This window comes from Denticeps clupeoides, chromosome 15, assembly GCF_900700375.1.
Source record: "Denticeps clupeoides chromosome 15, fDenClu1.1, whole genome shotgun sequence".
NCBI lineage: Eukaryota > Metazoa > Chordata > Actinopteri > Clupeiformes > Denticipitidae > Denticeps > Denticeps clupeoides.
In genome coordinates, this window is record NC_041721.1 from 14,377,793 (window position 1) to 14,390,773 (window position 12,981).

Here is a 12,981-nt window from a genome sequence, read left to right on the forward strand (position 1 = left end):
TCGACATCACTGTGATATGGCGATATTTTGCATGGGATTCTTACTTACATGCATGAAAGGAAACCTTGGCTGACAGGGGGGATTGTGGGGTGAGATGGATGATTGACAGGGACAGTTTGGCACCGCAGATGATAGATGGGGTGTTGAGTGAGAGGTGGAGGCGATGAGACAACCAGTGCAACGGAAAAGAAACTCTTCAGATGAAGTCATGACCTTGTACACATGAGGGATGGAGAAGTGTGGTGGGAAAACGTTGTTCTGTTACATAAAGTTACCTTCTGCGAACTGATCGGCGTGCCACAGCCCACAGATATTAAATTCCAGCAAAAATCTATATGAAGAAAACAGAAATTGCTGGAGCACAGAGGATCGGCAACATAAATCTTGCAATAGAATTTCATTGCTCTTGGTCAAGTGCAATCACTTACAGCAAGAAATTAGAAAAGAACCACTTCAGCACCCCCAACAGGCCATAGAAGGGCTGTGGAAAAAAAGAACACTGCTCAACTACTACTACTACTACTAATAATAATAATAATTATTATTATTATTGTTACTATTCTTAATATTTAAAGTCAGACCCCTACTTATTTTGTAAGTTTGCTCACTAGCAAAGAAATGATCTGTCTGTAATTTATTGGTAGGTTTATTTGGGACAGTGGTGCACCTAGTGGCCCCATAATCAGAAGGTTGCCAGTTCGAATCCCGAGCCGCCAAGGTGCTACCGAGCAAAGCATCGTCCCCACACACTGCTCACCAAGGGTGATGGTTAAAAGCAGAGGACACATTTCATTGTGTCACCGTGTGATGTGCTGCAGTGCTTCACAATGACAATAACTTCACTTCCACTTTCATTTAACAGTGAGAGACAGAACAATAACAAAATCCAGAAAATAGTTATAAATGAATTCGCATCTTCATAAATAAGCATTGTTCTGCCTGCCAGTTGTATATGAGCTAACATTGGGAGCCTTCTCAATTTCCCTGACTGTGTACGGCATCACATGGTGATTTAGTGTAATTTTCTTTGAATAAAAAGTCTATTTTAAAAGAGTGAGAGAATTGATCTTCTCTCTGCAAATATCTATTCCTAACAGGACCCTGTTTAGGTGTAACCTTGGAGTCAGTGAAAAAACACAAACAGAGAGATTAGGAGAAATGACAGCGGTGGATCCGATGTGCCACGGCATGTGGCGCTCCTAATGGAATAATCCCCATCACTCTCCTCCTCCCTCCGTGGCGTTCGTGACGGACGGAATACGCTCGGCTGTGCTGTGGCAACAGTGGCGCTTTGTGTAACTACAGCGAACGACTCTCTCAGCACACACAGATATTGAACATAAAGCACGTACGCTGAGCAGGGGCCGGGCGCTGCTGGCAGAGTGCTGGCTCATCTTACACATCGCCTGGTAGTCATAAAGTGATACCCTGTGGAGAGATGCACGCGGATAAACACACACACACACACACACACACACACGCAGACACGCTGTGCTGCGTGTTCAAAATTCCCTTCTCGATCAAAAATAGCACAGGACCATAGAGACCCTTGTGGAAAGACTGTAGATGATTTCTGAGGAGATGAAAGGTCCATCATACATACATTAAATCCAGTGGGCCTATGGCAGGGAAATCTACACATCGACAGATATTTACATTGATTTACATTAATGACATCATTTGGACGCCCTTATCCAGAGTGTTTAGTTCTGTCAAGGAGACAAGGTTCCTCACCTTTTAAACATGCCCATTCGGAGAAGATGTGACATTACAGAGCTGTCTGTCTGTCCAAAGAATTTACCAACCTGTGCAACAAGACAATAAAGCGTGTATTTCAGCATGTAAAAAAGACCAAAGATCAAACAAAATAAACTAATATATGTATCTGAAGGTCATTAAAGTCATTAGATCTGGATGTTGGATGTGGAAAAAGAGACATATCACTGCAAACGGCTCCTGCAGATCGCATTTAAACATTCTATTGCTTATGCAGGCACAACGTGACAATGTCTTAAAAATGAAGGGGTGGAGGATACTTTCTGGCCTCCACTGAATATTCAGAGGCTAATAAATAAATGACCGGGACTGTGGTTGCTGTGTCTGGTTTCACCAGTGGAATACGTTACTGTGTAAACGTATCTTAAACATACTTTAAACATGCGCTAGGTATAATGCTGTGGGATGTGAGCTGACCATGTATGGGGCCTACTTGCAGGAGACTGTATTTACTGTATTCCTGTATTTTATTCATGCTACAGCTGTACAGAGGGAGAAGTCGGTCCCAGGGTCCATTTAAGTTGTGCTCCTTCATACATTCATTCGTTGGGAAATTTTCGGATGTTAGACGCGCTCCCTGACCTACTTTTTGTTTTAAAGGAGCGCCACTTCAACAGCCTGAAGGATAAAATATTTAGCAGGCATTGTGATTCGGTTAGGCTTGCAGTCTTAAAACCAAGTTGAGATTAAAATAATTCAAATAAAGTAGAATCCTGTTGGGCTTTGACTGTGTGTGTGTGTGTGTGTGTGTGTGTGTGTGTGTGGGCGGATTAACTAAAAAAGGGAAACAGGTTTATTGGATTGTTCTTTATAGATTAACATATTTTGATTATCAATAAGCAGCGGTGCAGAGCAGGACACCGTTTCTCCGTTTGGAGAACTTCAGTCTGGTGGCTGGAAGGAGGGTGGAGGAGCGTCACATGACCGCTCCAGAAGTTCATGAATGAACTATGCATGGCATGCATGTCATCTGCAACCTTTTGTACAGCATCACCAATGAGATTTATTCAACTTGTAAAAAATGTTAATGAACTGCAAAAATGGCCCGGACAAACACCGACATGGCAATCCTGTAAAGACAGGCATGTAAAGCCACACTATATGTCATTTATATGTTACAGGACAGCAGGACAGAAATAAAAATGACAACATTTGTCTCTTAAAAAGAGGAAAAATTGTGCTGTGTCACAATACCAACCCTAATGTGATTAATACTCAACCCATCAAAGTGTCAAAATGTCACCTTTTAGTCTGTCCCTGTCCTACTTAAAGGACCAGGAGCAAACTGGGAATGTTCCCCACTGAGACCCAGCTTCAGAGGGATTAGAGATTCTCAATCCTAGGAGCAAAAATATGTTGCGGAGAGGAGTCATCAGGCGACCTGCTGCCACCCAGACCTCAATCCTTCCACAATCCTTCCATCATTCTTAATGACTGACGGAGATGGCTCCTCCTACCCGACTCATCTGCAGCAGAATGCAGTAGTTCAGACATTAACGAAACTCAGGCTTGGTTTTTCTGATCCTGATTACATTTTCTGTTTGATCCTCTGATGTTGTCTGCAGGACAGCTATGCTGATTGTTGCAGAATTCTAATCAACGTGCAGTAGTCACTCGGAACCAGCTTTCAAACTCACAGAAAACAATGTTAGAATCAGTTTCCTGTGGAGATGCATATATGAATATATACACACACACACACACACACACACACACACACAGTACAGGCCAAATGTTTGGACACATCTTCTCATTCAATGTGTTTTCTTTATTTTAATGACCATTTACATTAGCAGATTATTGCTGAAGGCATGAAAACTATGAATGAACACATGTGGAGTTATGTACTTAACAAAAGAAGGTGAAATAAAGTGTATATACATATCTTCAAACATCCACACTTGTTTTGTGTGCAGATAAGAAGAAAAAACCTCGGTTGATCCTGGACTGGTGCAATATTCTGAAAAAAGTACTTGAGAGAGAATGGTGCCGTGCCAGCTGTGCTGAGTACATCAGTTCAAATGGGCTCATTAAAAGAGCTATTTCATTTTATCTGCATTGGCCTGTGTCTGTTAATGTGGTAAAATTTGACTGGCACCTTGAATCTGGAGCACCAGGAAAGGAATGTTACATTTGCTGAATTATGCTATTCTTGGTGGGTGAAAAAGTGGGTAATGCCACTTAACAAATAAAGGTCTTATTATGTCCACTTATGTCATATAATCACAGTCTAGTCAGACTCTACATCACTCCATATTTGTAATTAGCACCAGTGGTAATATTCAAATTATTGGTATAAAATTGTGTGATGTTGCTCATTAGCTTGTATTTTTATGTGATTTGTTTAACCAGATGATTTCTTCTTGCCTTTTTGTGTGATCATTTGTGCAGAGATATGTATTAGTGTGTGGGTGTGTGTGTGTGTTTCGGGGGCATGCAGTGTGTGGGTGTGAATGATGAGCAGCGATGCATCTGAGGTCTCGTTCACGGAGCTGCATCTCTCCTACTCACGTCATTCTTGTCCTTGGAGATGATGACGAAGCCGTTGCTGTCTATTACATAGCAGTTGACCTCCTGTGGTGGGGGACAGAGCAAAAGAGGACAGAAATGAGATTGCATGCATTGTCTGTGTGTGGATGAGTGTATTCACCTCCAAATTGGAAGGTACAAAATAGAAAAAATGGCATCGCAGGGCTATGAAATCCATCGTCCTCAGGAGCATATGCAGCACCTTCTTGCTACGAGGATAAAAGATCTAATAATTTTTTTCGATAGAAAGCAGAGAACAGCCTTGATTCAGACTGCATATAAATTCCTCACATTGAACATTTTCTTATCTGCAATATTTCCTGGCTTTAAGTTCATCTGCACGAGTCTCATACTCTACAGGAAGATGAGTTGTTTGATTTAAAACAATAACCGATCCACTCATCTTCATCACACCTGGATTCTCACAGATACTCAGACATCATAACTCAAAAATGGAGGATGTCCAGATCGTTTGGACGTAATTATAAATGAAAAACTCGTCTGAGCAGTAAAAGAAAGGTATACGCTGGATTTCCTAAATTCCTGCTCGTTGTGAAGATCAATGACAGTCTTTGTTTTAGAGGTGACTCTCTCTGTGTGACAGCGTACACAGTACCAGTGTCTCCCAGTCTCAGCCCTAACAGTCACACAACCTGACGTGCAGAAAGCCGCCCTGCAGCCTAGAAGCAACTCTGCCCTTTTCCACTGTGGTTATAAAAAGTGTCAGAAAAGCATGAGGTGCCTTGTCATGCCGCAGCCATTATCACATGCACTTCTCCACCATAGTCAATTCCCACTCACAGCTGTGCTGTTTAACTATAATGGCCAGCAATTAAAAATCTTTGATCATTTACTGATAATTATTTGGCAAATAATTAACTTATCCTTATTATAAGCATATTATGCAAGTGGAAAAAAGGCAATTTTCTTTTTTGTGCTTTCGTTCAGCTAATTAGGCTTCTTATTTAAATGAAAGTTTTGGAATTTGGCCTTCAGCAGTATTATTTTTTTGCATTAGCAGGATTGATTGAATGATATGAAACCAAGTCAGTTTCAGGGCAAACATGAAAGGAAGAATGACGGATAGGATATTGTTAATGATGGGTAATTAGTGGGACCCGGTGAATCATTAATCATTCCTGTGACGGAATAGCCCAACCTGAAAAATCCTACTTACGTTAAGGTCACAACCGAGGGGACAAAAGCCTTCAACTGCAGAGCACTGTGCAAAAGAAGCGAAAAAGAGAGAATATCAGCATTAAAACTCCTTAAATGGTTCAAGTAAAGAAAATGTATTTTATTTAATTGCCATGACAATTGACAGTTACAGTGTATTTGTGGAAGTATACTCACTACTGCCACAATGCATCAAGTTTCCAGAGATATATAATCATTAAAATAATACCTTCATACAAGCTAATTAGAATATCTTTCATTCTAAATGTTGTTATTGCTCTCAATAATGCACAGAATCACGTGTTTTGCATTATAAGAATGTTTAACCGAAACTTGGTAAATTGCATGTTCTGGCATCATCGTGCAAACACATGGTTTCATTTCAATGTTGCAAAAGGCCCATTGATATATAATGGGGTTCTATAATGGAGTCATGGCTAAAACTGTTCAGTGTGGTTGGAGGATATTAATTATCCTCTAGGACAGTTTATTTCATATTGTAATCAGTGATTACCAATCCGTACCATTTTCTTTAAAAACAGGATATTTCATCAAATGTTCATAAATGTATGAGCCCTCGCAAATAGGGATGCTACCACTGAATGTGGAGATGTTACAGTGTTAATGACCTCGTTGGGGGCATGGCAGGCTCCAGCCAGTGGTATCGAAACACTCAATCAACACATTCTCTGAGTGAGCTCACGAGTGTCATGGATAGGGCCGTATAAACCAGAGCCTCGGGGACAGAGCAGCAGCAGCATTCTAATCTGCTTGTTTGTATCTGGGGAGGACTTTCCTCTGATTTGCATGATTAAAACCCCCCAGTAAAAGGAAGGGAAAATCCAGGCGTAGGTGTTAAACCACAGTTATATTTTGCTGCTAATTGCCGAAAAGCAGGAAATGCCTCTGCTAATAAATAGGAAATCTTTCAAGCTATGCATGTACAATGGTCATTAAAATTTTTATTTTTTTTAACTCTTAACTGTAACTAGTTCATATCTTATACCCAAGATATCTGGTTTCCCACCATACTGATATGTCAGTTAACTGGTGTATTATTTTTATGAACAGTGTCTCTCACCTACCCCTGCACGAGAGAAAATATTGATGTTTTATTAGGCTATATCTGCAAGACTATGTAATTGGAGCAAGTGAACAATGAATGAATTATATCTTTGTGCATTTATTCGAGACGGAATGGTCAGCTAATGATCTGACATCCAAATATTGTTGCACAAACTAATGATCAAATAATTCTTTTAGCTGTCGGAACTAGCCTGACAGAGTTCATCTGTGCATTTTAAATGAGACTGGCTTGCTCGTTGTAGGCTGATGATGGGCCAACGCTTATGTCTGGTGGCTGTTTCAAGATGTTTTAATAGGTTTTTAATTAACATGGACGAGGCTGTTGTTACCTGTCTGTCACCAAGAAAAGCAGTTGAGAGAAGGGATGCGCTCAAATGGCACAAATCAACATTAATGGCAGCCTTGATGACAAAGGAAGTGGAGGGAGGGGCAGGGGTACATGTGGTCTCACACAATAATGCAAACAGAACCGAATAGCGTTACGTGGTTTAAAATGGGAATTTATGTTATTGGCCATTTTTGTAAATCTAAAAAAAAAATATTGAAATAAAAAAAAGGGTCCTTATTAATTCAGAGGCCAGAAGGGGCGAGCGCTGGAGCCCCACCCGGGGTCTATCTATTCACATGCCAGTAACTAGCTCACATTGTGAAGCGTTTAAACGAGCCAAATACGTGCCAGCGGACGATAAACTGTACTTTCAAAAAGCAAAACCCTCTCATCAGTCATGAAGCCTGAGCGCCACACTAATATTTCTTGCGCTTGAGCGGTGCACTTAATGTATTGCTGCTTCAAGGGAACTATTTCTTTAATTAGCACCGATAGTTGCTCCAGATCAGCGTGATGCCTACAGGATCATATCTCTGATAAAATGTATCCTCCACAGAAGCCGGCCGAGGCACTGTTGTCGAAGGCGGCGCTGCGCCACTGCTATGCAAGGCCATTTATAGCCAGTATCTGTCTGAGTGCCAGGCCGTGCGTAGTGTCAGTGCCAGGGCATTATTAGCATCTGTGCCGGGGCAGCAGCAATTAGCTCAACGCCAGGGCACCGGTGCTGTGAACATATCAAGCTCTCTGTGCAGAGTGTAAACACAAAAACGCCGTTTCATCTAGCGATATCTTGAAAACCGCATTTAACGTTAATACGTTCTGTTTACAGATTGCAGGTAAAGTGCTGGATTTATTTAGAGTCGCGCTCATCCACAGTTTTCCTCATCCCAGTGCTTCCTTAATTAAGCTCAGGTAATAATTACTCGCCTAATAACGCGCAGCATTTGGCAGGTAGGAAGCACAGGAGGCTGGAATGAAAAGGCCTCCGGAATGACCTTCAGGGGAGGAAGGCCACCGCTTTGTGGCACTATATTTAGGGCCACGGTGACCATACTAAGCTGTGACTCAGAGTAATGAACTGGGCCAGAGGGGGACACGTGCCTGTTTCCTAGTAAAGGAAGTCGAAGAGAGTAACTTGCTTTTTTCTTCCATCCATCTGGAGCCGCATGATGTTCAGACTGAATTTCAGTCCTTGGGTTAGTTGACCCCAGGGTCCTACCAGCCAACTCAATGATTTTGAAACAAATAATAAAAGCAAATAATAAAAACTCTTATATAAAGGGCCTGTTGGGAGGAATCTGTGTTGGTGTTCTGACGACTTTTTTTTTTTGGAGCTGAGAGCATTTCTAATCGCTTCAACAGAAGGGGAAGCCTGTGATCAGAGAGCAGGGAGAGTGGGCATCCTCGAGAGAATGAAACCAGAGGAAATTGCGCTGTCTACTTACGTCCGTGTCGTTGGGCTGAGTTCCATTGGAGACCGAGGATCAGAGAAGTGGGAAGCAGACAGAGGGAATTGATTAGTCAACACGCACAACATCACATTTATCTGTCGCCCGGCAGTCATATGCAAATCCTGCTTTGGAAGTGACATGTACAGTATGTGCCACATCCGAGTGGGCCAGCGTGTGTGCGCGAGTGTGTTGTTCGGACCGCAGCATTTTGGTCTAAGTTGATCTCACGCCTGTGACAGGGACTCCAATTTCCTGCTTATTAAATAAAGATGGCAGCTGTCAGAATAAGCTGAGGGATAAGGCACTTGTGTAACCCACACAGACTTAGAATAAAGCCGCGCTGCGAGGCGCACAGATGAAGAAGTGTGTATTTTACACACACATAGACAGTGGAAAGAGTCGCTCCCTCGTGGCACACTGCGGTAAAAACCTGCTCAGACAGGGCACCCGTAAAAGGGTCAATTCTACAGCCACCGTGTTTCAGTAACCGTGTTACGCAAGTGGACCTCAGAAGAATGCAATAAGACGGATGGCGACTGTGCTGCAGAGCTAAAGTGTGTAATGAGGAGGAACCCCAGTCTTGCCCACTGTTGTGAAGACAATGATGCTGACCATAAAACTGGTTGTTGCGGGGAAGAAAGCAAGAAAGTAAAGGGCAGATGAGTTTTTTTTACTACTATAGACAAAAATTCTCATGCATGAAATGTGAAAACTTGCATTCATTTGGTGCATGATTAGTGATAATGTTCCAGCTTTTTCTCACTTCAAATGTCTTGAAAATGTACTCTTGTATCCAGTAGTCGAGTTGTAAAAAAAAAAACAGGGGGGGTGGTGAATTTATTATCAGCCATATTTTGTGCTGATGACAGTGCACATGGTGGAAGGCCAACTGTGTACCATTTTTTAATGTTGTTTGAGCAAAAACAAAATTAATATAATTTACGATCGTAAAACAACATGGATGGTGTGGATGCTTCGTGCCAGATTCTCAAGTTTACTCACAAAGCAGTCAGGTTTTGAATTTTCACCCAAATACCGGTGTGTGCGCTGCACTCTGATGGTAGCCTAATAACTATTTAAAAATGCATTGTGAACCTGCTGATTATTGGCCCTGGTGGCTCGCCGTAGTGGAGGGCGAAGGTAAATTCCTGTGGTTTTGTTCTTATTCACGCATGCCCTCTTGCTCACAGTGTTTTACTCAATAGACCTATGCATTCATTGATAAAATAGCACAAGGGATGGAACTGAGGGATGATTTTGACTGTTTTCATCCCCCCTCAACTCCAGTACTGCTTCTAAGTTCCAGAGACGTCTACATTTCCATCGTGACTCAACATTTTGATTATCATTAAGACACAATAGGTCACTAGAGAAGCCTGATACTAAGTACATCTTTTAAAGGTCATTTATTCATTATTGTACAACCACAATAACTTTTACTTCGCTTAATAAACAATGTCAATAAATTGATAATCTATTTCATAATTAACCTATAAGATATTGATGACATGTTTGAGCCTTTGAATGTGTGCATGTTGTGAGCTCAGGGCCTCAATCTTGGCTGAGTTACTTAGCGCTGTGGCCTACCTGTGTAGCAATGGCCCAGAATTTCCTCTGCAACATTTCCTGCGTCATCTGTACTCCAATAGCTAAAAACATGAAAGAAAATCATGCTGTTAAAGTTCCAAGAAACATTATTGCAATGTTCGAGAAAGGTTCAGCACTAGCTTTACCATCCTCAGAAAAACCCAAACAATTATAACAATGGTGTTTGTAATATATCACGTATGCCTGGCCCACATGGACAGTCTGGGCTAGAGTACTGACCCCAGAAAAGGACACTTTTTGGAATTGTAAGCATGTGGCCCTGAAAAAATGCTGCTGCATGGAGCTCCTGGATGAGCACAAGCTTGGCACAAACATTCAGGTCAGAGACCTTGTGCCGGGGAAGCATTGTAGCATAATCACAATAAACAACACTGTATGAGGACAGATTGAGACGTCAATGTAAATGTATAAATGGGGACGTCCTCAATTTGTTTCAGTCAATGTTCTACTCATTAGGAGCATTCTCCTCACAACAGGTCTCACTGTTCCGGAACCCATCTCTGACAGACATGTCACAGGCTCTCGGGTTTTAGCATGACACAAGCGGCTGTCACACAAAACGGGCAACACAGGAAGACGCATGTTTGAGCGTCACCTACGATTTTTGGAGGTGTTAAAATGCCCGTTGGCCACTCTCTTAGCCATGGGGGAATCATGCCGTATTAAAATGATGAGTTTATACTGAGACGTGCATATGCCAACTTACCCAATCTCATCTCTGTTTATGTAATACTGAGCGTGGTGTTAAATTAGAGTTTAAAGAGCTTATGTACACTTTTAAGAACTTTGATGTCCACACATAATTATGCTTCAGAGATATGTAATTAAAATGATCAGACTTATTAGGCTGGCTGGTGGAATTCAGCCACAATCAACAAGAATGCTACTCCCACTTTTAATTTAACAAAGCTGCAATGGCACAGTTATGTGCATGAGACACTGATAAACACGCACTTGAAAAAAAATCTAATATGCACGCACATGCATGCACACACACACACACACACACACACACACACACACACACACTTAGGTTTATGGGGCAGTGGTGGCCTAGTGGTTAAGGAAGTGCCTCCGCAATCAGAAGGTGGCCTGCTGGAATCCCGATCTGCCATGGTGTCACTGAGGTCCCCCTGAGCAAAGCACCGTCCCCACACACTGCTCCCCGGGCACCTGTCATGGCTGCCCACTGCTCACCAAGGGTGATGGGTAAAAGCAGAGGACACATTTCAATGTGTCACCGTGTGCTGTGCCGCAGTGTTTCACAATGACAATCACTTCACTGTCACTTTCACTTTAGACTAAAGAATAGATGCAATTATCCCAAAGCAAGTATGGCAGCAGCTGCACGAGTTTGCTGGGGAGAAATATGCAGCATGTAGATATCTGTAGCGTTCAGATTCATGTTGAAATATTCATTTATTCGAGGCATCTGAGCCGCACAAATTTCTTGCTGCAATTTAAATCTCTCCAGTAAACAGTCAGGCGTTAACCGGCAGCCTCTGCTATCAGCACAGCCCTACGTAAACAGGAATACAAAACGAATAATCGGCCTTGTGCTTTCCAAACACTATCGTGCCCCACAACGATTAATGTCCTTCTGCGGCGTAATCATTATTAGGGTTTTTGCATTTTGCAGATTCAAGTGATTATGATGGACTGGAGAGGAAAGTTACATTAGCTGGATGTTTAATTGCCTTTTCTAATCGGTTGGATTCAGTTTTGCCGGCTACCCTGATGGCTGTTTGTCATGGCTGTGAATGATTGATGCGTTAGCTTGTTAAATCCTAGTGAATGTGAATGCTCCATTTGGAGTGCAGATAGTCACAGTGCCCTGTCAGTGTGTGTGTGTGTGTGTGTGTGTGTGTCATATCTAAAAATGCAACATGAGCCTCCCAATGGACAGCATGCAGAAGAGAGACAGAATGATGAAAGGAGGGGAAGAGCGAGGGAGGGGGGACTTCACAGGAAGAACACACTCCGTAGCCCCCTGAGATCTGAAAGCAGACCGGGAAAAGGCCAAAGATGAGCTGCTCTTCCTGTCTGTCCCTCAAGCATTCAAGAAAATAACAGCCAAAAGCAAAAAAAACACAGAACCCGACCCCAGCACACAGCAGCAGGGGATACCTGACAGGACAACGGCAGTGGTGCGTGATGTTCAACCTCTTAAAATTCCTTTCTGAACACTTTTCGTTCATTGTTGCTTCTGTACTCCTATAAAAATGCTGCTCACAGAGCTGTCAAATTGGGCAAAGCAGCCAATTGTCAATGACTGAGAGCTGAACAAGGAAAATAAGAATGACTGATTATGCACTTAGTCCAACCGTAAGCACCCCTTTCAATTCCATGATCGGTCATATGCAATCATTTATTTGCAGTAAACCGCACATTATATGTTATTAAATGGAAAATGAACAGGCGGTGCACACCCACCATCAGAGTTCTAGTCCTTCCTAGCAAGACTGCCAAGACTGCCAAGACTGCCTAAAGCATTTAGAGAAGATCTTCAAGTTCTGTCAGTCATTGTGAAAGTGAATACCAACTCAACTGCAAAATAATTCAAACAGAATCGATAATCTCTGAAAGCACCGACTTGTTTTTATACAGAAGTCAGATAACTCCATTAATCTCATCAGGCATGTGATCGCGTGGCGTTATACATATTCCTTAAATCGCTGCGCTTGGGCTGGCTCAGTTTTACCCGAAGGGACCAGAAAGTACCTTAAAATGGCCCCGGCTGCTCACTTAGCAAGTTGACGTTGGGGCGGGGTCGAAGACACAAATCCAATCGGCCGTAAAAAGGTGGAACGCTCAGCAATCGGAGATAACACTGCCGACTAATTAAATCCTTTCCAGCCACGTGAATCCAGAGCCAGAGGCGGCTGTGGTGGCTGAGGTCGCACTGACTTTGCAGAGCGTTCTTGGGAATGCCTTGCGGAGGTTTTCTGCCGAGCCTCCTCGGCCCTTTCCCGATGGCCTGCTTTCAAGTCTCCACTTCCATTCCTGACCCAGATATCTGCATCCAAG

General features: G+C 42.5%; 1 protein-coding gene across 4 annotated transcripts in view; it reads right to left on the reverse strand.

The window, feature by feature from the left end:
• Positions 1-12,981, reverse strand: part of cacna2d4a (calcium channel, voltage-dependent, alpha 2/delta subunit 4a) — a 65,886-nt gene that overhangs the window by 3,699 nt on the left and 49,206 nt on the right. For 2 of the 4 annotated variants that reach the window (XM_028954733.1, XM_028954732.1), the window contains 9 exons: positions 9,934-9,995; positions 8,341-8,355; positions 5,483-5,527; positions 4,288-4,350; positions 1,735-1,805; positions 1,353-1,428; positions 429-481; positions 276-331; positions 49-69 (listed from right to left, as the gene is read on the reverse strand). In XM_028954733.1, the coding sequence (XP_028810566.1) occupies positions 49-69; positions 276-331; positions 429-481; positions 1,353-1,428; positions 1,735-1,805; positions 4,288-4,350; positions 5,483-5,527; positions 8,341-8,355; positions 9,934-9,995 (462 nt within the window). Of the gene's footprint in view, positions 1-48; positions 332-428; positions 482-1,352; positions 1,429-1,734; positions 1,806-4,287; positions 4,351-5,482; positions 5,528-8,340; positions 8,356-9,933; positions 9,996-12,981 lie in introns of all 4 variants that reach the window. The other 2 variants (XR_003742548.1, XR_003742547.1) reach the window with 2 other exon arrangements.